The sequence below is a fragment of the Scophthalmus maximus genome, chromosome 1 (genome assembly GCF_022379125.1).
Source record: "Scophthalmus maximus strain ysfricsl-2021 chromosome 1, ASM2237912v1, whole genome shotgun sequence".
In the NCBI taxonomy this organism is placed as follows: domain Eukaryota; kingdom Metazoa; phylum Chordata; class Actinopteri; order Pleuronectiformes; family Scophthalmidae; genus Scophthalmus; species Scophthalmus maximus.
This window is the reverse complement of record NC_061515.1, coordinates 7,018,253-7,039,252: the sequence shown is the minus strand read 5'-3', so window position 1 is coordinate 7,039,252 and position 21,000 is coordinate 7,018,253. Positions and strand designations below refer to the sequence as shown.

The following is a 21,000-nucleotide window of genomic DNA, read 5'->3' as shown; positions in this document are numbered from 1 at the left end:
AACAACCAATTTTTTGGTTGTATGACAACACGTGCTCCGCAAATACACACAAGAAAATAACGCACTGCGAGTGGCGCAGAAATTAAAAAGTAATGAAACCGGCTGGCACATACTCGCATGGATGAGTCCGTGCATGCTTGTTGTTTAATACAATTACTAACGTCTGGTTCCCTTGTTGTCTGTGTTACTTGCGGCACCTTTTCCTATTTGGTCGTGTTGCATTCGCTTCGCATTTCGCTATCGGATTGTGTCATGTGCATTTGCAGCGCATGTGTTGGATGACGATTTGTCTTTAATTTGCTTGTGTTTTGGTAAAAAAAATCAGAAATTAAATAAGTAACAAGTAACATGGGATGTTAGCTTTACAAAAAACAGGAATGGTATCATCACAGCACCTTACCTTGGCTACGTGCGGCATGGCCAGATGTTCAAAAGCACTCTGAATCTTAGCCCGCACTCTGGCGTTCTCACTCAACATCAACTGCAGGGGGGAGACACTGATTCAGCTTGTGTGTTCGCTCACAACAGTGTTGAAAAGAACTGCTTGGTGGAGAATACTATAGGTACAATATAAATGACAGACTTGAAATGTATTTGCAGACGTGTACGACTCTGTGCAACATCCACCTGCAATTTGTTGTTGTTCTTTTTCAGCGTGTCCTGCTTCTGCTGCAGCAGAGCAGCGAAGGGCGGGATCTCCAGATTCATCCTGGTCATGCAGTTCGTCTCTCTGATCTGCGTCCGAATCTCCGGGTCAAAGTTGACAAACAGCTCCCCCGTCTCTGGCGATCTGACTAGCAGAGAGGCCTGGAGGCCCGCGCGGGCATGCTCCATCTGGGCAGGCGGGTGTGTCAAGGGTGTCCGGGTCATTTGGTGAGGGTTGTGAGAAAAGGTGAGGAGGGAGAGGGGGAAGGGAGAGATAAAATGACTGCAAATAAAAGGTGTCATTTGGTCGTGTTGGTTCTTTGCCCAGTCCCCGTTATGTTTACCTTTTCCATCCAGTTCTGATGGTAGAGTATCTCAAACTCCAAAAGGACCCTTGCGACCCTGTTAAAGTTCCTGATGATCCTCTTCGCCTCCGGTGTCGAAAGAACTCCGGGATGCTACACGAGAATGAAAATGTTACCACATAATATAAGAAAATAAAACGCCTCGACAATAGCACTGTAGACCCAACAGTAATAACACCTAGGCCCAGCCGACTTTCGTCGCAGGGAGGCAGAAAGTCAGTATCACCTGTTGAAAAAGATCCATGGGGCCCTGGATCCTGCTGTACAGATGCCGAGCCCACATGATCCGGCCCGCCACCGGGGGCAGGTCCCGGCCGATGGGGGGGTCCAGTTTCTGCTTCACGTAGATACGCGAGACCATTTCAATGTCCCGGCCATAGTTCTGCAGAATGCGCTGGTACCTCTCGTCAATGCCAAGGTCTGGGATGCCCAGTCTGGGTTTTTTTCGTCAGTTTAAAAATACAAGCAGTTTGTCAGAATTAGGGTTGATAGAGTAAACTGTAATATGGTATTTCAGTGATTACAATCTTTTTTTCAAGGTCAAGGTTTATTCCAGTAACTTGGAAAGACCTTTTCTCCTGGGCACGTCTTTTTCACTCGCCACAACTAATTACATCAACACTGGCAGTGTCCCCTTAAGATGTGCCATGAATAATGTCATTGAGCCTGTACGTACAATTAAGGACCATGGCACTGGAAAAAAAAAAACCCTACTGGAACTCGGCACTGTTATTAGTTACAGCCGCATTTAATGAGTCAAATTGTCCACAGTGAGAAATCCCTATCCACTGTCACTGATTAACAGGTTGGAGAGAGAATCAGCAGGTTTCTTTGCCGAGGACCAGGCTGAAAAATAAGCCGTTTGTGTGAATATGCGTGGCAAACAGTGCTAAAGAGTTGGTTACCTTTGAAAGGTCTTCAGCACATTCAGAGCTCTTTCTGTATTCTGGATTTTGTCGAAGGTGCTGTCCATGAAACTCCTCAGCTGATTCTGGAGGAAGAAAAACAACAAAAACATTTGGAAAATGATGAGACAGGGCAAAGGTGTTTTCATTTACATGATGTCTGATATCCATTTCATTTTACTGTACCACATAGAGGAAACAAGAACATGCATTTCTTTTTTTTACTTACATGGAGCACAGACGTGTTTTTGCAGAATTCCTCATAGTCAACCTCAAACTCCGGTCTTCTCTGGTCTAGGAAACTGTAATGTTTTTTCTTCATGTTCAGCACAATAGACTAGCACACCCACAAAAAAAACACAAGCACGGATACGGTCACATGGGAGTTTGTCAAGGTTTTATAATCGCAAAGGAGAAACATGGCACATAATAATGGTGGAAATGCAACAGAATCTTAAACCATAATGAAGTTCTGTTTGGTTACTTGGGCTATGAAATGAGAAAAACATTTGCTTGGAAATATTTGCTGGGTAAAATAAGTGAACAGCACGAAACAATGGCTGAACTAATGTGAACAACAATCTATGCCGTTAGTACTTTCTAATTGGTATTAAGTGATGTGGTAAAATATCATGTGTGTGAATTTTACCACCGCATGCATTGCTAAAAGTGGTGGACAGCGGTCAGACATTACCTCCCACTTTCCCTGCATGTCGGCAGTCTGCACATCCAAGGAGGGAAAAACAAACAAGATAGCTCATCAATATACTCTCAAGGGAAAAACATGTGAACTTAGACCAGGTGATGCAGTTCGAGAATTCGAGCGTTATGACACGGGGCAGCGCAATCCGAGTAGGTAAACATAAGTAGCTGCTTCTGGCATTTTCACGCTGAAGTACAGCCTTGAACTTTTTGTTTACCAAGTCAATCTCACTTTTTCACTCTCCTGAGACATTTTTTTTTAATCAATGTCTAAAATATCTCGTAAATAAAAGTGCCTTCCGGAACCATTTCTTCCTAATCATCTAAATCCATCTATCCATAAATCCAATTTATTTAAGAAATGTCATTATTCAATGAAAACAAAACTCCTAAGCAGAAGAAATACATTCACATGACTTTATTAATGACTTAACAACCTGATCTAACAATGTACCCACCTGAAACCTGGTGGCCACGGTCTCCAGTCCTTCCATCTTGGTGTCCTGCAGAGCAGAGTAGGTGGCGATGGTGTGGAACATTTCCAGGATCTTGCTGAGTCGCCGCTGGAACGTGTCAAACTTCCCAAAAATGTACATCTCGCTGAAGTCAAACTGTCTCTCGGAGGGAGTCTGCTCCAGCTTCTCCTTGGTTTTATGGAAACAGCGCTGGTACTCCTGGAGGACATGGCACATCGTCATTTGGAGAAATGACTACACACAATTCTGCAGCGGAACCCCATTTGATAAGAAACATGACCAGAAAAAAACTAGAAAACAGATACATTTGATTACAAATAACATACTGTATCAATGAATAGTATCCGGTACCTGGTTTAGGTGGATGGAAGCTTTGATTTTGTCTGCAACAACTTGCTCAGGTTGGTCCCATATTGAATTCGAGCCATTGTTAGTGATGTAGGCCTTGCACGCTGTGATCATCTGGTTCGTCACCTGGAGGTATTGACGTGGAAGGTGAAATAAAGTATGCATTTGAACTCTCTGTGGACCCAAACCAACCTGAGATTGTACATGTACCGAGGGTGAATAAATATTAGAGCGTATAATTTCATGAACAAGAATGTCAAAAGGTCAAGGGGGAGAAAATGGTCAATGCAACAATCTGATTTTTAATATTCAGTCCACCATCTACTCTTTTGAAATTGACCCAGTAACTTCCACACCGGGACGACAGTGATAGAAATGTCCGTGATCCTTTTGTGCAAAAGCCTTGTTTTTTCGCAATGAAACAATGACCTCGGTATAGGCAAGAAAATATTGAACTTTTGTGTGGTTCATTTCATTCATCCATAAAAAAACATGAAAATGACAGATCCCGGGGGTTCGAATGAAGACAATATCCAGACTGAGGGCAAACAGCTCTGCTGAATCCCATTGTTGGGTGGAATATAATCTTCTTTATCATTGTCGCATTTTGGTGAATAGTAATGAGCCCCACCTTGACGAAAAGTGATGTAATCTTCTCTGAGGTGTTGTAGTAGCGAGAAATACTGTGAATCATCCTGATGGCATTGATCAGACCTGGGATAGCATCCACCATCGATACCTGGGGCGAAACAGAAATTAGGCATCTGCATATGTGTGATAACATGCACTTCAGGGTCATTGCAATTTGCAAATGCAATTTTCACAATTTAAGTACAGTTCAAAACGGAGACTTGTTCATTCAGTCGACTCCTTTCGAGCGATTCGAGTATTTTTTTTTCTTACAGGGTCGCTGTTGTACAGGGGGTCGCAAAACTTCTCCAGGCTGTAAAGGTATTTGACATTGTCTTTGGCCTCATTGGCTGCAACAGTGATTCTGGTGTCCAGCTCCCGCCACGACTGCACAGAACAAAGAGAAAAATGAGAGCGTGGCATGACGGACGGAGGGCATTTGGGGAAAAATGGACTGCCCTGTGAGGCAGCAGAGACGAAGGGATCGTCGGTCAGAACCAAGCAGTGACTGACGAGCAATATCTGACCTTTATGAGTTTAGATTTGGCCAGCAGCAGCACGCCCAGGACGGCTTTGACGTCCGGGCTCTTGAGCTGATCCAGAAGGTAGTTGAAGCGGGACATTCGTCTCTTCCAGTGGTCCAGCTCAGCCCGGGGGCCGAGGTCGTCGGCCTCCTTTCTCAGCTGGTCACTCTCCGCTAGAACCTGTCGAACAGAGACACTTCGTAGACGAAGACTTCACAAAAAGAAAGGGAAACTCCTAAACTATGGGCCTCATTGGGCGGCTCGTCAAGGTGTTTTAAGAAATGTATGAAATGCCCTTCTTGCCAATTTTATTTGACACCTAATTAGATAAATGTACCCCTCAGCACCACATGAGACACTGATCCGCTATCTTTTATTTTTAAAGTGTTCTCCTGTAGTTTGTTTTAATTGTTGATGAGAAATCGAGTCTGTCGACAATGACACATTTAATCCCCAGCATTTCAAAGTAATAAGTTCTATTATCCCCTCTTTAACTTTGAGAAGATCGTGCTTTGATATACAAATCAGATCCTTTCTGGAGTACGGCCTAGGTGCATTTGATCGAAAAAGTTAAGTCTTTTGTCATCAACAAGCCCTACCTCCCGCTTCATGTTTTATTGCTTTGGATTTCCAGCCTGTCTAGTTTTATATCAATATAACAATTAATGTCTCCCCTTGGAGTCGTGGTGCCTTCGGCGCGCCCTGCCAAGGAACACATGCCAACGACATTTCAAGGAAAGATCAGATGACAGATGTCCCCTTTCAAAATCTGTCTGAAGGTCGACGCCGCACAACAACAGACGAGTAGAGACGGACAGCGAGTTCGAAGATTAACGGGAATTTGAGGATAACCTCTCACCTGTGAAGGAACGCGTCTCACCTGTTCTATCTGTTTGATCCAGACCTTCATGCAGGCCTCCATCTTCTCTGTGGTCTCCGTGCTGCCGGCTGCTGCCACGTAGTCCGACGGGCCTGTCAGCACCCGCAGGTCAAACGTGTCGCACTCTCTCAAGGTGACCTGGGGGCAAGCCATGACACGGTTTATTTTGGCTGCCGTTTCTATAATTCCTTTGGCTTTATGGATGTGTTTATGTGTGCTCACAAGTGTGTGTGTGGGGAAAAAAAAAATTTAAGATAGAAGACACTGAGGTCAAAACAGGCAGTTTACATTTAAATGACCTTTAGTAATTCTTCATTGCGTATTTCATAGCAGCTAAATTTAAAAAGAAGGATCAGAATTCTTAAACCGTTTTATTCCTTCTACCCGTTCTTTCAGACTCTCCTGGGCTCCAGCCAAAACCGACACGAAGCTCTCCAACGATGATATGAACTCCTGCTTGACAGCCCGGGCCTGAGGACTGGCCAGCTCCCCCCAACCGTGGTTCATCTTCGCCAGTGTGGGGATGAAGATGTCGGAGAGCAGCTGCTCCACACTTTTCAACAGACCCACTTGTGTTGTGTCCAACATATTGAAATTCACATCCTGGGAGGAGAAAAGAGCACACATATCCATAATCAATACAACATTTTGCTGAATCTAACAACTGGGACTAAGGAACCCATTTCATACACCGTCATTAACCCATTAATGAAATGTTGCTGTAACAAATGAACCCTCAGTTATCTATAGCTTTGAGCGACTCTCTTGTTTTTGACATTGCGGTGTAATTGCATCCCCCCCGTCATTGATGCTCACTTGTAGCAACAGGTAAAATGACATTTCTCACACCAGCTCTTGAATTAATAAATTCATCACGACTATTATCTTTTTTTATTATACACACACCACAGTCGTCCTTCCTCCCTCTCTTGCTACGAGTCTATTGGAGCACGCATGCCCTGTTGTCAGTAGTGGCGATCAGCTTTTGCTGCGGACAGCAGGTGATCAGCGAGAATCAATAGCCTGCGCTGCCTGTGGTACCAGAGTGCTGTTGTTGAACCCCCTATGGTCCGACTACGTCTGGATGAAAAAGAACAGACGCCATTTATCACCGAAATGGGCTCAACGAGAACTCTCACTGTCAAAGTGCAGGGAATCAGATGTTCTTTGTATTTCACAGTATTTGCCTGCCTTTCACAGAGAGAATCAGTCTGTTTGCGCAACATTTAATATCACTAAATGGTTGAAATTATCTCCATATTCCTTTTTTTGGTTTGTTTTTATGATTAGAGTTATTGTACAAATACCATCACGAGCATCTGTTTAAATGTTTTGAGGGACCCTAAAGAAATGAATGCTTGCCTCAACCTCTGCATTTTTTTTTTAACGAGAATCCCTGGTCTTATGTCCCAAGGGGCAAAGTGGTGCAACGATGGTCAAAATTGGCCTTTTTGTGCATAATAATTGAACGGCGGCGCTTCGTTCAAAATCCCCCATCAACTTTTCAAAAACGGTAGAAAACTGACTCACCCTGTGCACGTTCTCAGAGGTGATCGCCTTGGAAGTGTTGGCTCGGGTGAAGAAGACACACGACCCCGTCAGCGCCACGTCCCGCCCGTCGGTCACAAACACACTAAACTTCTTGATGCACCCAGGCTGCTGCTGCTGCTGGGCCCCGAGCTGGGGGGGCGCAGGAGCTGGTGCTGCTGCTGCTGCTGCTGCTGCACAAAACGCGAGGAAGAGGACACAAGACGCAACACACGGTATCATCACATCCACCTTTGACTCCTCTCTGTGAGCTAGATAGCGCCTTAGAAGGAAATTGCAAATGACTGTGGCCGTCATATCATTTTCATCACTGCAGTGATTGTCATGAAAGATAATCGCATATAGTCATTCAGAAATAGCCCACGGATACTATCAATTTTTGATATGATTCATTTTCACCTTACCTGCTTCGGCAGGCTGAGTGTCCTGATAGTAGAACATGAGGTGAGGAAGACCCTCGACCACAAAGAACTGCTCCATGCGGTCGATCTGAGAAAGTTGAAAAGAAAACTCGCGTCACGACCAGTATCCCAAACTGAGACACGTTGTGGAGTTATTATAGACTTTGCGCCCAGTACAAACATGACGGAACTTTAAAATGAAATAATTATCATTAACCCAAATAAATTACTCAAGCCCAATTCTGAATCCCCAATATATGTATTTTCATATGTTTTACAAATATGTTTTGGTTTTAAGGCTGCTGTGTTTTTCTATAAATTAACAAACATTTCTTTGTGAAATCTGGGTATAAAAGTACCTGATTTCCCTCCAGTATGGCATCTTCCACATCGGCCTTCTCCAGCCCCAGGCATGAAGCCACGATACTGAGGATGTAGTCATGTCTTCCATCGAGCTGGGCCCGCTTGGCTTCACGCTCCTCCTTCAACTTTTGCTAAGAAAAAAATAAATACGTATGTATAATTAACTATAGGATGCTCTGTCAAGTTAAATTAAATAAAAATGTTGATTTACTTTTGAATATGTGGGAGGTGAAATCGATGCTTTATAAAGAAAATTGAAATTCAGAAAAAAAATTGAGTCCATATCATTTTTTTTAAATATGCGTATAATATAATTTTTCCATGAGAGGCAACTGACGGGTTAAGCTATGACGTCCCCGAAGGGAACACAAAGCCATCAAACCTCATTTCACATACTTGGTATGCTGTGATGAGGCTTTTGGTAATGACAGACGCCTGAAGCTCCCCTGTGGCTCTACACCTCGGCTCAGACATCGCTTAAAGAACAGCGCATTCAAAGCATCGCGGTTATGTACAGTTTTCAAAAGAACAAGCGGAAGAATATGTAAAAAGAACAATATTCCTCCAAGATTTTTGAATGCTCATCCTCGGTTTCACCCTTTCTACTCGACACACTTGAGAAGAGCCTCCGTGTCTCTGCTCATCACAGACAGTTTACAGCAGGACGTGGCGGGACAGTAAAATCAACAACAATGGGTTGCCAGGTTCTGTCGATTAGTAACACAGTAACAGAGTCAGCCAATAAATTGACCTGGTGTTGCACGGTTTGCCAGCTGCAGGGGCCATTTAGATTCTCCTTCCTTTTTGTCTGTCTGGGATTTAAACAAGGCAAGAACAGGAATAGTTCTATTTTTATTTTTTTTTTTTTGCTTTGACGTCACCGTGGTCCAACCCATCACTTTGAAACGGCTCTCTTAAACAACAAAGCAGGAAACATTCGACTGTGACTGGCAACGCCAAGAATAGGGCACATTGAGAGCGAGCGCTTTTATATTCCAGACTGTTGAGACAATAACAGCTGGATTTATTTGATTTCATAGAAGAGGGATTTTGCCGTCATGTTGTGCTTTATCCTTAAAAGTGTTTGTTCTGCCGTCGTCTTGTCCTGTCGACTGAAACTTTTTTTTTTTAATCCCACTGACTTAATCCCGTAAAGGATGAGGAGAGAAAGACTGAGGTTTAGGATTGGTTGCTTTGGACAATTCACAAAAATGAATAAATACATAAATAAGACAAGGACAGGCGGTGACAAGTCCGGGTGGTTACGGTACTGATTCTTGGTAGATAGATAGTGGTGTATGAGAACTCAGGCCTAACCCTAACCCAGGTTATCGGGACGGCAATACTTGCTTCGTAGTGCAGGCCCCTGCACTTTTTCCATAAGCACAACGAAATTAAAGGCCTCAAATTTACTCTCATTGCACAGTTGAGTCACTTCACACGTGGAATATTTTTTCCCATACTCTGCATGTGCTCTTTTATCTTGCATAAGCGAGCCAGACACGACAAAAGACTCGCATTCTAGACATTATTTCTAATGCTTTGCCCAAACCCCACATTGCATCACTGGAGACATTAATTCAAGTATTTCAAATAAGTTCAGAACAAAGCGCTGCAACTCTGACGACGAATCCCACCGACCGTGTTTTCACGTCTCTGGAGAAACCCGCGCACATTATACAGAGTCAAACGCCCGCTTCACAGGTCGAACCATAAACAACAACAAAAAAAAAACAAGCGTGCCAAGCCAACGGTTGCCAGGCGACCACCCACGTCAGACCTTCTACCTGCCTTTATTTCAGGATCGCGTGAACAGCCTACTCAGTCGCCAGCCCCGAGGCAAACAGCAACGCAGACACAATGCAGTGCAGGACACCAGCATTCGAAGTCAAAGTGAAAAATGCAAGACATGAACACACGAGACACGCTATCCAGCAATAACAGGCACAGTGACAGGCGGCCACACACATCCACATTTGGTTGTTACAGTAACACAGGCACAGGAGCCGGCACTGACAGAGCCATGTTACAGCAGATGCGACATTAACGGTTTTCTAAGGCAAACAAAGCCCCATCCTGAGACAAGCTGAGTCGAGAGGAGACAGCTGCGAGGGGGGGGGGGGGGGGGGGGATGTGTAGCAGGACAGTTTGCCGCGAATGTGTATCTTATATATATAAAGACAGTGTTCAGAGTCCTGTCAAACATCAGATGAACAGATTCTATTGGTTCATTTTAATCTACATCCTCTGGGGAATAGTAAAAAAAAAATTAATTGAAAAAAAGTCACTGTCAAAATTAGATCAGTAGCTGCGCATAAAAGTCTAACTTCGGCCATTTCATTTCAAATCGCACTAATGTAAATGAAAGATTCCTTCAGAGCGTCCGCTTGGTATGATCGTAATACATGCGAATGATGTGGATGGAGAGAAAGAAACGGGAGAAAGCCCTCACATGACACCACGGCGGCGGCGACGACGACGGCGAAAACAGTGCTGCGTGATTAACCTTACCTGGATGACCTTGGAAACGGTTTCTTTCCAGAGCTGCTTCCTGAGCACCTGCGACATGACGCAGCTCCTCACCTGTCAAGACTCGTACCCTCCTATATCTTCTCTCCGTCACCCGCTACCACCGTCTCACCTACGTGTTGCAGAGGCGGGGCCGTATCCTCTTGCCCTCGAAGGGAACAGGCCCTATCGAGTTGTCAGCGGTGACCACCGAGCCGGCTGAGCCGAGGGCTGTGCGCGTTTCATGTTTAATGGCCCGTTTCCGGTCTACGGTGTGGGAGTTTTCACCGCACGCGGTGGTCAACTGTTCCATTAGGTTGACAAACACAGGCAGAGGGGTCCATCATTCAGTTATTTGTGAGTGAGTGTCCTTATATGTGCAGGTAAAAACACACTATGACACAGTGCAGGTAAGTGTTTTCAGGGGGGGGGGGGGACACCCACTGTCTCACTTACTGTATGTCACCTGATCACACAGACCATATGAATGAGGTTAAGCTCCCCTCAAAGATCCGTAGTTATAGAGTCAACTTTACAAATGATATTATAATAGTCATAAGGCGAGTATATTTCACACTTCTCTTCGAAAACCGAGTTACAGAAGAACTGTCGTACCTCGAGGTCAGAGCAGCCCAGCAGCAGGCCTGCATCAGCTTGTTTTATTTGATATTTTGGATTAAACTGAACTTTAAATGATCACATTTTTTTTAAATTAAGATCTGGATCAGCAGCAGTCATGCAGTGCAGCAGTCTTTCTCTCCTGCATTTTTTTTTCTGACATTTGATGATACAGTACGACAAGGACAGGATCAGCAAAATGCCATGATAAGCAGGGAAATTATTATTATACATATTCAAGGCAGAAGTAACATTACTTGCATGTCAAATTTATAATTCATGGATGTGTTTTTGTTTTTCAGAGCTGCAGCAACCACATGCAGAAAGCTGCTCTGATGCTATCCCTGTGTATTAGCTTCTGAAAAATAATGGAACTTTCTCCAATAAATAAACCAGACAGAACCAGTTGTCAGATTAAATCAGTCGCTATTGTTGCTTGTGTGAAGTCTGTAAAATCTGCAGCGCACCAAAACATTTTCAGATACTGGCTCTCACACATAAACAAATCTGATTTTCACAGGTTTCTGCACTTGCTTTTGCCCTCTTGAGCTCTCCTGCCGCACTTGTTGTGGAAAAACACACACATTTTACGGCCGTTTACTGAATCCTGACACATTAATGATGAATTGCATTTGGCCAGTGCAGCGAGTCAACAAGCCAAGCTGTAACTCCAGAACTCTTGGGTCACCTTACCTTGTTTTGATAGTCTGGTTTAAAATGCCGCATCGTCGACGACGGCCTTTCACACCGACGCTTCCTCTTCAAGTCATCCCACCTTCATTGTTGGCTTTGCATTGAGGGACATTAGGAGAGCTACAGTATCCAACAAAGAAGGCAAGAACAAGTGGCTTTGCTACAGTACGTGAGCAATCAGCCTCCTTATTTGCCATGGGAGAAAGGTCACTGCCCTGAAATTATGAGCTTGTTGCCCCCTAAAAAGGGGGGCCGCTGAGTAGATAATGCGGTGTTGGGTGACCACCTGTCGGCAAGGTAATTATCAAGGTCCCGCTCTCACCTTACAGGTCTATTACAACGATGGGACGGAGAGACAGGGGGGGGGGTCAGTGTGGGGGTGGGAAGCTCGTTAACATATTGGATGAGAACAATCAGCGGGCCACATTTTCAGGCATGACTCTTCAACTAAAACATACGGGAAAAAAATAAGCCGTGTATCAGTTTGGAAATAATTTGAAAATGGGGCCGAACAAGATGTTTGTGCCACTCGTAAAGGACAAAAAGGTTTCTCGCCGTAAACACCTCGTCTGTTATGCAGACGCCTGCATCGCCATTGTATGCCAACTGGCTGAAACCATTCATGACGTGGCCGTGGCGACGGCTTTAAAGGACAGCTACAGAGTAGGAATATAATGGTTTCTGGCGCCACGACAGTCAGATCGAGGCGCACTCTTGGGTGCATGCGGCTTGAGCAAGTCCCATTAACTGCGTGTCTCTCCTCTACTCTCCAACCCCTTTCACTGTCTCTCCTACACGGCGTCAATCTGAACAATAACAAAAATGCCAGCCAAAAAGAGAAATAAATAAAAATGATGAGGACATTTCACAGCCATTTTTTTATTTTATTATTCCAAGTATTATATAAGCTTTCATAATTGCACTAATAGGTTTAATTGTGGCCAAAATTAAAAAGATTGATTTAAAAAAAGACAAGTTTTAGCAACAACAAAAAAGGTTAAGATGTGATGCTTTCTTAATCTTTAACAGTTATTGTGAACATTTAACATGAACACAGTATATATGCACAGACCGATGTATCTAACTCGATCATGTGGATTTGGGGGAAGGAGAGCTTAAACAATTGGTATCCAATCAGCATTTAGTTTGATTGATGTTTATTGAGGGAAAAATGCAAATCCCTTTGCCTGTTCTAGCTTCGTAAATTTGATATTTTTTTACTGTCTGTCAGTGAACATTGAACGCCACTTGGTTTGGGACACAACAAGCACGAAAATGCCACCATGGGCTCTCTTTTTATGACATTATATAGAGTGAATGAATTATCAGAGGAAATTAATTGAACTGTAATGAAAATAATTATTAGCTGCGGCTCCAGTGGGGACGCCCTAATCATTCACCCAGTGAGCGAACAAACACACACGCGCACACACGCACACACACACACACACGCACACACACATACTGGGTACACACAAACACAAGACCTCCCACCAATTGATATTAAATTCCATTAGCTTATACTGTGGCATCCGGCAGATGAAAAGCACAGCTCTCTCCACACGGATCTGACTGATGGTTTGATATTGAAGAAATTATCCCGTAGCTTTGCATTTGAAAGCAGCGCGGCCATCAATTTTTCAACCCCGCCACGACTGATTCTCCGTGTTCGGCTGTCTGGTTGTGAGCTGCCGTGAAACAGGAGAGTGACTGTAAATTATGAATGAGGGGGGTCTGGTGAGATCTAAAAGAGAAAGACGTGGACGGAGAGAAGGTCCACAGTTCTCTCCCGAGGACGCCCACACTGACACAGACATGGGGAGCTTAAACACATCGGTTTCAAAAAACTACACTCGGCTGTGGCACGGAGAGACAGACACGGAAGGGCTCCGTGTTTTGACTCGCACTGTTTCTCTTTTCATTGATTTTGCTGTCCGTTTGGTTCCAACCACTCCTGGGTGCAATTGCAAAGTTAAATCCAGTAGATTAGAATTGTATTATACTGCCTTTACGCTGCAAGTTTTATTTTTTACTTTATCTCAGTTTGATACGAGACTAAAACACAGTGGACATATAAGGAAGACATACAGATATTGTAGAAGTTGTCTGACTACAGCAGGCAGTCCACACACATCATATCTTAAATTCCTATGTGAATGCACATTTTCTCTTTGAAATTGAATCAGCATTGCATGGAGATGATGATGAATCAATTCGTAGAAAATAAATTGTATTAGTCCATATATACTGAATGTATAGGCAATAGAGGAGATGCACATAGTCAGATTGCTGTGGTGTCTGCGGTCACTGCAGAGTTTTTCAGGGTGTTTGCATACTAATTGAACATTCATATCAGAGTGGCTTGTACAGTGCAATATTTATCTTGAAGCTGGTTTTCACTATAGCATTTTGATATATCTATTTATAACCCGTGTGAAGGGCTGGACTTTGAGTAAATGCAAACGTGCTACGAGCTATAAATGGCCATAGCACATTCAGAAATAACATGTTGAGCGTGCTCCCCCTGACCTATGTGGAGGTGGAACTGGTGAATCCGAAGCGAGTGGGTGAAGTAAAAAGGTTTTAAATACACTGTATTAACTTGCCAGAGACAGAAAGAAAGTCTTATTGTTCTTCATGAATATACTAACATAGATACTAGCATAGTTCCACATCAATCGAGAGATGTAAAACAGTTCATTCCAAGTTGATAGGACACCAACCTTGTCAAATCTGAAGAGCATCACTTCAGCCTCAGTTTTATTTGTACTATGAGCACACTGCCATCTAGTGGACTGAGGCGCGTATTACAACCGACAGATATTACAATAGGTTGTTCCTACCGACTACTTCTCCTGTGATTTAGAACATTTATACATATTATATATTTATAAATTGTTCATTCTAGCATTCTCGGGTTTGTGTTAAGTGGAGTGGCTTGTTTTTAAGGGAGATCAAATGTGAAAAAAAAAATCAAGATTTGTGAGAGACGTAAAAATTCTCAGATCAAAAACTACAGCCTCTCAAAAACACAAAAAATCAACTAAATCTTAAAATTATATAAACCCCTCTGATGGGGAAGATATATTGCAGGGCTGATGAATTAGACTGCAATGGTTTCAGCTAGCTGCCTGAAAAAAACTTCGGCAAAATTGCAAAAAATCAATAAATCAATAAATATATATATATATATATATATATATATATAGTTTCTGCAATTATCATATGCATCATCAATGATTTTGGTTTGTGTAATGGCTGCAAATGTGCCAGCTGAATGCAGGTGTTTAACCTGACTTAACCAGACAGATGTGGACACAACAAAACAAAGGTGTCCAACCCCAGAGTTGTCCTATATTTTGCAATGATACTTAAACAGTCATAATAAAACGTGACAATACGAGGACTGGGAGCACTATACTCTCTCTCTCTCTCTCTCAAGGCCTCTCAAGTTGTCCACGTACACACACACACACACACACATGATTACCACTCGTCAGTATTAAGTAAGTCGCGTTCAAACCTGCATCTCCTGCAGTGACTCCTCTTGCACAGAAGGCTGGGCGGGTCTGTTCCTGTAGATGACTTTGGCGAGTCGAGAACTGAAGGACATGGCTCAAACATTCCCTCACTGGAGAAACGTCCTTCCTTTTTTTTGTTTGTTTAATCCTCCGCAGTTCACACGACGTGTGTCCGCGATTTGTTGCGGGTGGTTTTCGAGGCCCGATCCAACCCCGAGACGCCGTTTTCGTCAGCGGCGCTCGTGCGTTCTTGTTGTGTGTGGTGTCCATGGTAACGAGGCGCATTTTGGGGGCGAAGGGGCGCGACGGGGCAGTGGGGCGGACCGACAGACATGTGGACGATTCATCGGGTTTGGGGTTGGATTCAACTGGGATTTATTCCACCGATTTGACGACAGGCACCCCGGAGGATGCGCCAGGTGCGCGAAGACTGAACTCACGTGACTAACGAAACCGCCAATCAGATTGATTTACTCTCTCGATCGGTTAACAAGGGCATGGAACGTTTGTGGAGGGCGAGGTACTGTACACCGCAATAAAAGCCATCATGAATGATAATGAAAAGTAACACACGACTATATGAAAAAAAAAACGTAGACATAGATAGAAATTAGAGTCTTAAAAATTATAAATTAAAAAAAATTAGATATTTGATATTAGCTCTGTTTTGATCTCCGAAAACTCCAGAGGGAAATATGTGACCCCCCCAGCCATCCACTGTGGTGAAGCTGGAAAGATGATCACAGATTCGGACTTTTCAACTGATAACTAACCAACGAAGCGTTATTAAAACACAAGCGCGGCCTCCTCGCGATCAGAGGGATGTTCACAAGGAGCTACAGCAACAGTTTCATCCAAACGACCCGCATTCTGGGCTGGAGGAATAACGTGGGTCCGCGGGGACCGTCTACAAAGAGCAGCAACGACGACGACGACGACGACGACAACAACAACAACAAAAACAACAACAATGCCAAAAGAAATCAATAGGTCATCAGCGCCGTTGAACGAGAGTCGTGACAACGGAAGTCCAAAATGTTTGTACGTCACGCGACTCGCGTAGACTTCAGAGAGTTCCCGGAAGTTCTTGGCGCGCAATTCGAATCCATTATTCAGAGCGACAGAAACGCGATTTTGGGTAATTAACAGTCAATATATGTATCGATTTACAACAAAGCAGACCGACATGCCTATGTGGTTACTCTGTGTAGTTAGTCAATACGTTTTTTAAATCATAAATAAATCATAAACAAATCATAATCCATTAAAATGCCTTAATGCGCATGTTGATTTGATTCAGATGTGCTGATAATATGCAACCTGATTATTATTTAAACGTCTTACCCTTCACTAGTGCAACACAGTCGGTCCATTGATCCATTCTGCTGCTACTCTATTGGCTGCTGCTGCTCACTTCCGGGAACTATTGAGAGGCTCCATGATCCGCCATTGCTGAGGAAAAAAACTGGTACATTGGAGTGAACGGAGATGTGGCAACTCTCTCTCTCAAGGGCTCTGAGCTCACTGCTATGCACTGTCGTGTTATTTATTTAATTTACACTGAATTTTTTGCTAACATTTAACAAAACACAAGTGAAAATCTGTTATTGAAATTTTGAAGTGTTGAAATCAGATACACAATTTCAATGCAAAAAAAAAAAATCCGTACTACAAATTCAGTGCCTTTTAAAATTTCAAAAACTGGTGAGACAGATTTGCTTCCATCAGAGTGACTCTCGCTTTCTACGACCATGACACTAAGTCGACAAGTGCAAGTGCGTCAATGGAAATCTGTTCTGTATGACCGACAGCTCGTTACAGCACAAACACTGACAACTCTCTGGATTACCTCTCACAGGCAGCTTGTCACTGATTGATATGCCAGAAGTCCTATAGCTCATCTGATGGTTTGGTTCTTTCATGAATACTGAGCAGTGTATTTAATTCACCCCAGGAACTGAGTGGTCAGTGTAAACTGTCACTTGACAGATGCCTGTCAATACTGGGATATCCATAGTTTTTTTAAATCTGCTCCATTGGGTCTCTGCATCCTTGTACTTTTTGGTTTCTGCAGGCACTTTTTTCTCTGTCATTACAGAAACAGTTTGTTCTCACTTCCAGCTTCATCACAGAGACATATAGAATAAAACAGATTTTATCACTGTCTTATTTTCTTCTGGTCTCTCACAAGGAGTCTCGTAGCCTCGAAGGAGAAGATGGCCATGCTGATGGATGTGACCATGCAAGGTGTGCCGACCTGATGATACAGACGCTGAAGGTGGATTCTTCTGAAATAATTCAATGGAGCCAAATGTTTCAGCATCCCTTTGTCACAATGAGCCACGTTGTTGGTACGTTCAACATGCAGTAGGTGTCTACTAATATACTTAGATTGTCTTACAGTTTGAAACCATGCATGGAGCTGATCCGTCAGGGTCAAAGCTCTGATAATGAGTCATTAGCACACAGAAAACCTTGGGCAACATTATTTCACCATAGAACTGTATGGCTGCAACCAACATTTATTTTAACTATCAATACAAATGAAAATGATTTCCCTCATCAATGGATTGCTCAGTATATATTATGTCTTGTGTCTTGAAGTTAACATGTTCTAATTGCTGTCTGACCAAAAGTTAAAGACCCAGACATGTTGAGTTTATCATCAAGGGGACATAAGCAAATATCCACATTTGTGACGCTGGTGAAAAAAAAAAAATTATTTGGCATTTTTGCCAAAAATTATTTAAAAAAATTATCATTCATCAAATGTTCTTTGCCAGATAGCAGCCTGATTTGTTTGTGGCCTAACCCCTGCTATTCCCAGAGCAATTAGCAAAAACAACCTGTAGAGGGCAGCAGTTCACCGTCTCCGGTTGAAATGACCGAGCTGCAGCTGCAGGGGAGAACTGGGTTATGGATTTGTGGGGCAAATGACCTCATCGTGCAGCGTCATCTTCATCACTAGGGGATGAAGAGGGGATGAAATAGTCCCTCTCCCTCGGTGTCATTTCCTCCACGTTATCTTGCTAAAAAAAACAAGATATGTCATTACTGGCAAAAAGACAGGCCTTATGATGAACATGCACTAATACATTTGATCATAATTAGGAAAACTGAATATCGGAACCCAGTGACCACGTGGGCATATGAATGATATACTGTTTTTACTATAACGGCCTGTATGGTAACGTTAATTGTGGGGCTTTACAAGTTGGGGAGCTGGGAAAAGGATATTCATGTTGTCTGTCGTTATGGCATCTCCCGTAACATCAGTTTTTTTTTTTTTTTTTTCAGCTATTACGCCACACACCCCCGAGGAAGGAGTGACTCCCACGCAGCCCGCATCAGCACCGCAGTGAGTGATGACGCCGCGCGCCGCTGATGTGCTGTGGCGCACACCAAAAAATTGGGTGGCGCACACTGCACCAAACCCCCTCTCGAAACGGAATCCCAGGATATCCCACCCCCATCCATCCGCCCCTCTAAAACGGAATAGCCCTCCACCCCTCCTCTTTTCTTTTCTTTTTTTTTTTTACCTCCTACTTCTCTCACTCATCACCCCCCCCCCCCCCCCCCCCCCTCCCCCTCCCCCGCCCCTCTATCCTCCTCCTCTATCCTCCTCCTCCTCCTCCTCCTCACGCCCCAACTCGGGAGCGCCGCCGATCGGTCGCCAGGATTTTCCCTGCTCGGCCAAAATGGAGGAGGAGGTCTCTCGCCCGATGAAGGGAGTCCAGATTGCATGACCGGGATCTGCTTCAATGAAAGGCGTCGGGATCCGCATTTGCCGATAAACGATCACCGCAACAACAAAGGAGACCCCCCCCCCCCTCCCTCCCTCCCCACTGAGGATATATATCTGTCACACAGGCGACCACGGCCATGAGCGCAGGAGAGGGACTCGATGAGGCTGCGAAGGACGCGGCAGACATAGCGGCGTTTTTCAAATCGGGTAAGTCCGGCGTGTGATCGCTGCTGCTGCTGCTGCTGCTGCTTGTGGTGGTGGTGGTGCTCTGCCACATTGTTGTGCAGCATTATATTTGAACATGTAACACTGACTGGCTTTCATGAGCGAGAAGTGTGCGTCTACTGCGCGTCGGGACGTGCCTTGGAGAGACGCGCGCACACCTCCTGTTTATTTACCACATTTCAGTGCGCTGACATTCCGCAGCCTTTTGATGACAACGCCTCCTGAAATATATATATATATATATATATATATATGTATATGTGCTTTTGATTATTAGTAGACAGTGACCCCATTGTGGGGGGGTCGGTTCCTATAGTGCAGGCTGGAAGAAGGTGTGTTGGATGGTTGCAGCTCGACCACGCTCCTTAAGCTGGCGCTGTGTGACGCCACAGTCAGGGTTCATCACGAACCTCTTGGATGTGGGTGGGAGATTATTATTTTGACCAAATTGTTCTGTCTCTGCAGCCAGAGATTGAACACGAACGTGGGATCAGTGCCCCACACCCTTAACCCACTTAGTGTCCCCGGTCACGATGAGAGCCCATAGGCCATGGATTGGACATTACGGTCCAAAAGGTTGCCCTCAATGCCCCGGGCCTGTCTAATATGATGGCATCATCACAACAAATAAGGATTTAGGGGCCTTTACCTACTGCGTTACTCTGCATCCAAAACATAATCATCTCTTTTTTTTTTACAGGTCCCAGGGGGCTTGAGTGGTGCCCTGATATCAGCCAAAACAATAACACTGCCCCTTTTTTTTTCCCCCTCTGATAGAAGTTGCATAAGAAATGATTATCTGATCTACAGTTGTAGATGTGTAGATGTCATTTTAGATCACTTGAGCATTCGTATAATCTAATGCCTATAATTTATTTACCAGATATTAGGCACACAGTGGTTTCTAATATCCAGGTGTCTATCCCATTCCAATAGGGAAGATACGTTTGTTATCCAAAGGTATACGATGTTTCTAGATGTGGTTTATTGTGACGTTTTCAAACATAGCAGGCATCTCAGACAGTGTTTGAGTGGCTAGGAGCTGAGACCTTTAAAGTTGTGTTGAAGATGACCCTCCTGGACATTCACCCACAATCAATCCCCCCAAAAATATATATACATCTTTCACCCAATCTGACACAGGCCTCACTTTTTGGAGGTTTACATTGTAAAGCAGAGATCCAGTGTCGGGAAAAGGTGTCGCCATAACGTAGGAGCAGGACCACCTCTGACACACACAGCAGAAGAAGACGCAGCAGCTGTCTCTCTCCCTCTCAGCTGTTTCACCCTGTGACACCTGGTGCCGCGGGGTCTGCCGGTCGGCATCGCCGCTGATTTCACGCGAGCAGGAACACACACATACACACACGCACACACACACGCGCGGCATGCTGTGCACAAATCCGATAACTCGTGCATTTTTAATCAATAAATACAGCAGACGTGCGCCTGCACGTGCACACGCACACGCACAAATCCTACATACCAAACCACATACCTTCCTCTGAAAACTGCCCCTGCCTGTCGGACGGTGAGGAATGTTGTCAAAAAGGATTGTATTCAAATGCTACAGTCTCTCTTACGGTTGGTTGGACGCCTGCCAATGCATTTTCCCATATAGCCGGTGTGTTGTATCGGGCTGGAAAGTTGGCTCAGAGGGAAGTTGGACTGCTTGGATGTTTATGTAGAGGCAAAACGCAGTTCATACAGTATTCATGACGGAGACAGAAATAGGTTACGGCCTCGGGAACCTTTTTTTTTTTTTATAAGAGACTATTGTGAAGCGAAAGTGTGGAAAAAGAAAACTGTGGGAGAATAGTGCCGAGTGAATCAGCCTGCACGACTCCAGCTGAGATTATAGAGCCCGTAGCTTAACGCGCTCTTAGTCGTCCTGTTTAATTAA

The 21,000-nt window shown here is 44.1% G+C and overlaps 2 protein-coding genes across 8 annotated transcripts in view; one reads left to right on the top strand and one right to left on the bottom strand.

Annotated features, from left to right (window-relative positions):
- Window positions 1-15,708, bottom strand: part of dnah5 (dynein, axonemal, heavy chain 5) — a 90,077-nt gene extending 74,369 nt beyond the window's left edge. The window contains exons 1-18 of one of the 4 annotated variants that reach the window (XM_035629798.2): window positions 15,130-15,708; window positions 7,784-7,918; window positions 7,428-7,512; window positions 7,006-7,196; window positions 5,860-6,078; window positions 5,476-5,613; window positions 4,599-4,775; window positions 4,345-4,458; window positions 4,073-4,180; window positions 3,445-3,567; window positions 3,076-3,291; window positions 2,610-2,636; window positions 2,145-2,252; window positions 1,916-2,001; window positions 1,237-1,444; window positions 990-1,103; window positions 628-834; window positions 401-481 (exon numbers count right to left, since the gene is read on the bottom strand). In XM_035629798.2, the coding sequence (XP_035485691.2) occupies window positions 401-481; window positions 628-834; window positions 990-1,103; window positions 1,237-1,444; window positions 1,916-2,001; window positions 2,145-2,252; window positions 2,610-2,636; window positions 3,076-3,291; window positions 3,445-3,567; window positions 4,073-4,180; window positions 4,345-4,458; window positions 4,599-4,775; window positions 5,476-5,613; window positions 5,860-6,078; window positions 7,006-7,196; window positions 7,428-7,512; window positions 7,784-7,918; window positions 15,130-15,219 (2,427 nt within the window). In that variant the 5' untranslated portion in view covers window positions 15,220-15,708. The remainder of the gene's footprint in view (window positions 1-400; window positions 482-627; window positions 835-989; window positions 1,104-1,236; window positions 1,445-1,915; window positions 2,002-2,144; window positions 2,253-2,609; window positions 2,637-3,075; window positions 3,292-3,444; window positions 3,568-4,072; window positions 4,181-4,344; window positions 4,459-4,598; window positions 4,776-5,475; window positions 5,614-5,859; window positions 6,079-7,005; window positions 7,197-7,427; window positions 7,513-7,783; window positions 7,919-15,129) is intronic. The other 3 variants (XM_035629800.2, XM_047333257.1, XM_047333258.1) reach the window with 3 other exon arrangements.
- A 3,058-nt stretch (window positions 15,709-18,766) lies between these two features.
- Window positions 18,767-21,000, top strand: part of triob (trio Rho guanine nucleotide exchange factor b) — a 95,400-nt gene continuing 93,166 nt past the window's right edge. For 2 of the 4 annotated variants that reach the window (XM_047332833.1, XM_035629603.2), the window contains exon 1: window positions 18,774-19,079. In XM_047332833.1, coding sequence (XP_047188789.1) covers window positions 19,010-19,079 — 70 coding nt within the window. In that variant the 5' untranslated portion in view covers window positions 18,774-19,009. Of the gene's footprint in view, window positions 19,080-21,000 lie in introns of all 4 variants that reach the window. The other 2 variants (XM_047332831.1, XM_047332821.1) reach the window with 2 other exon arrangements.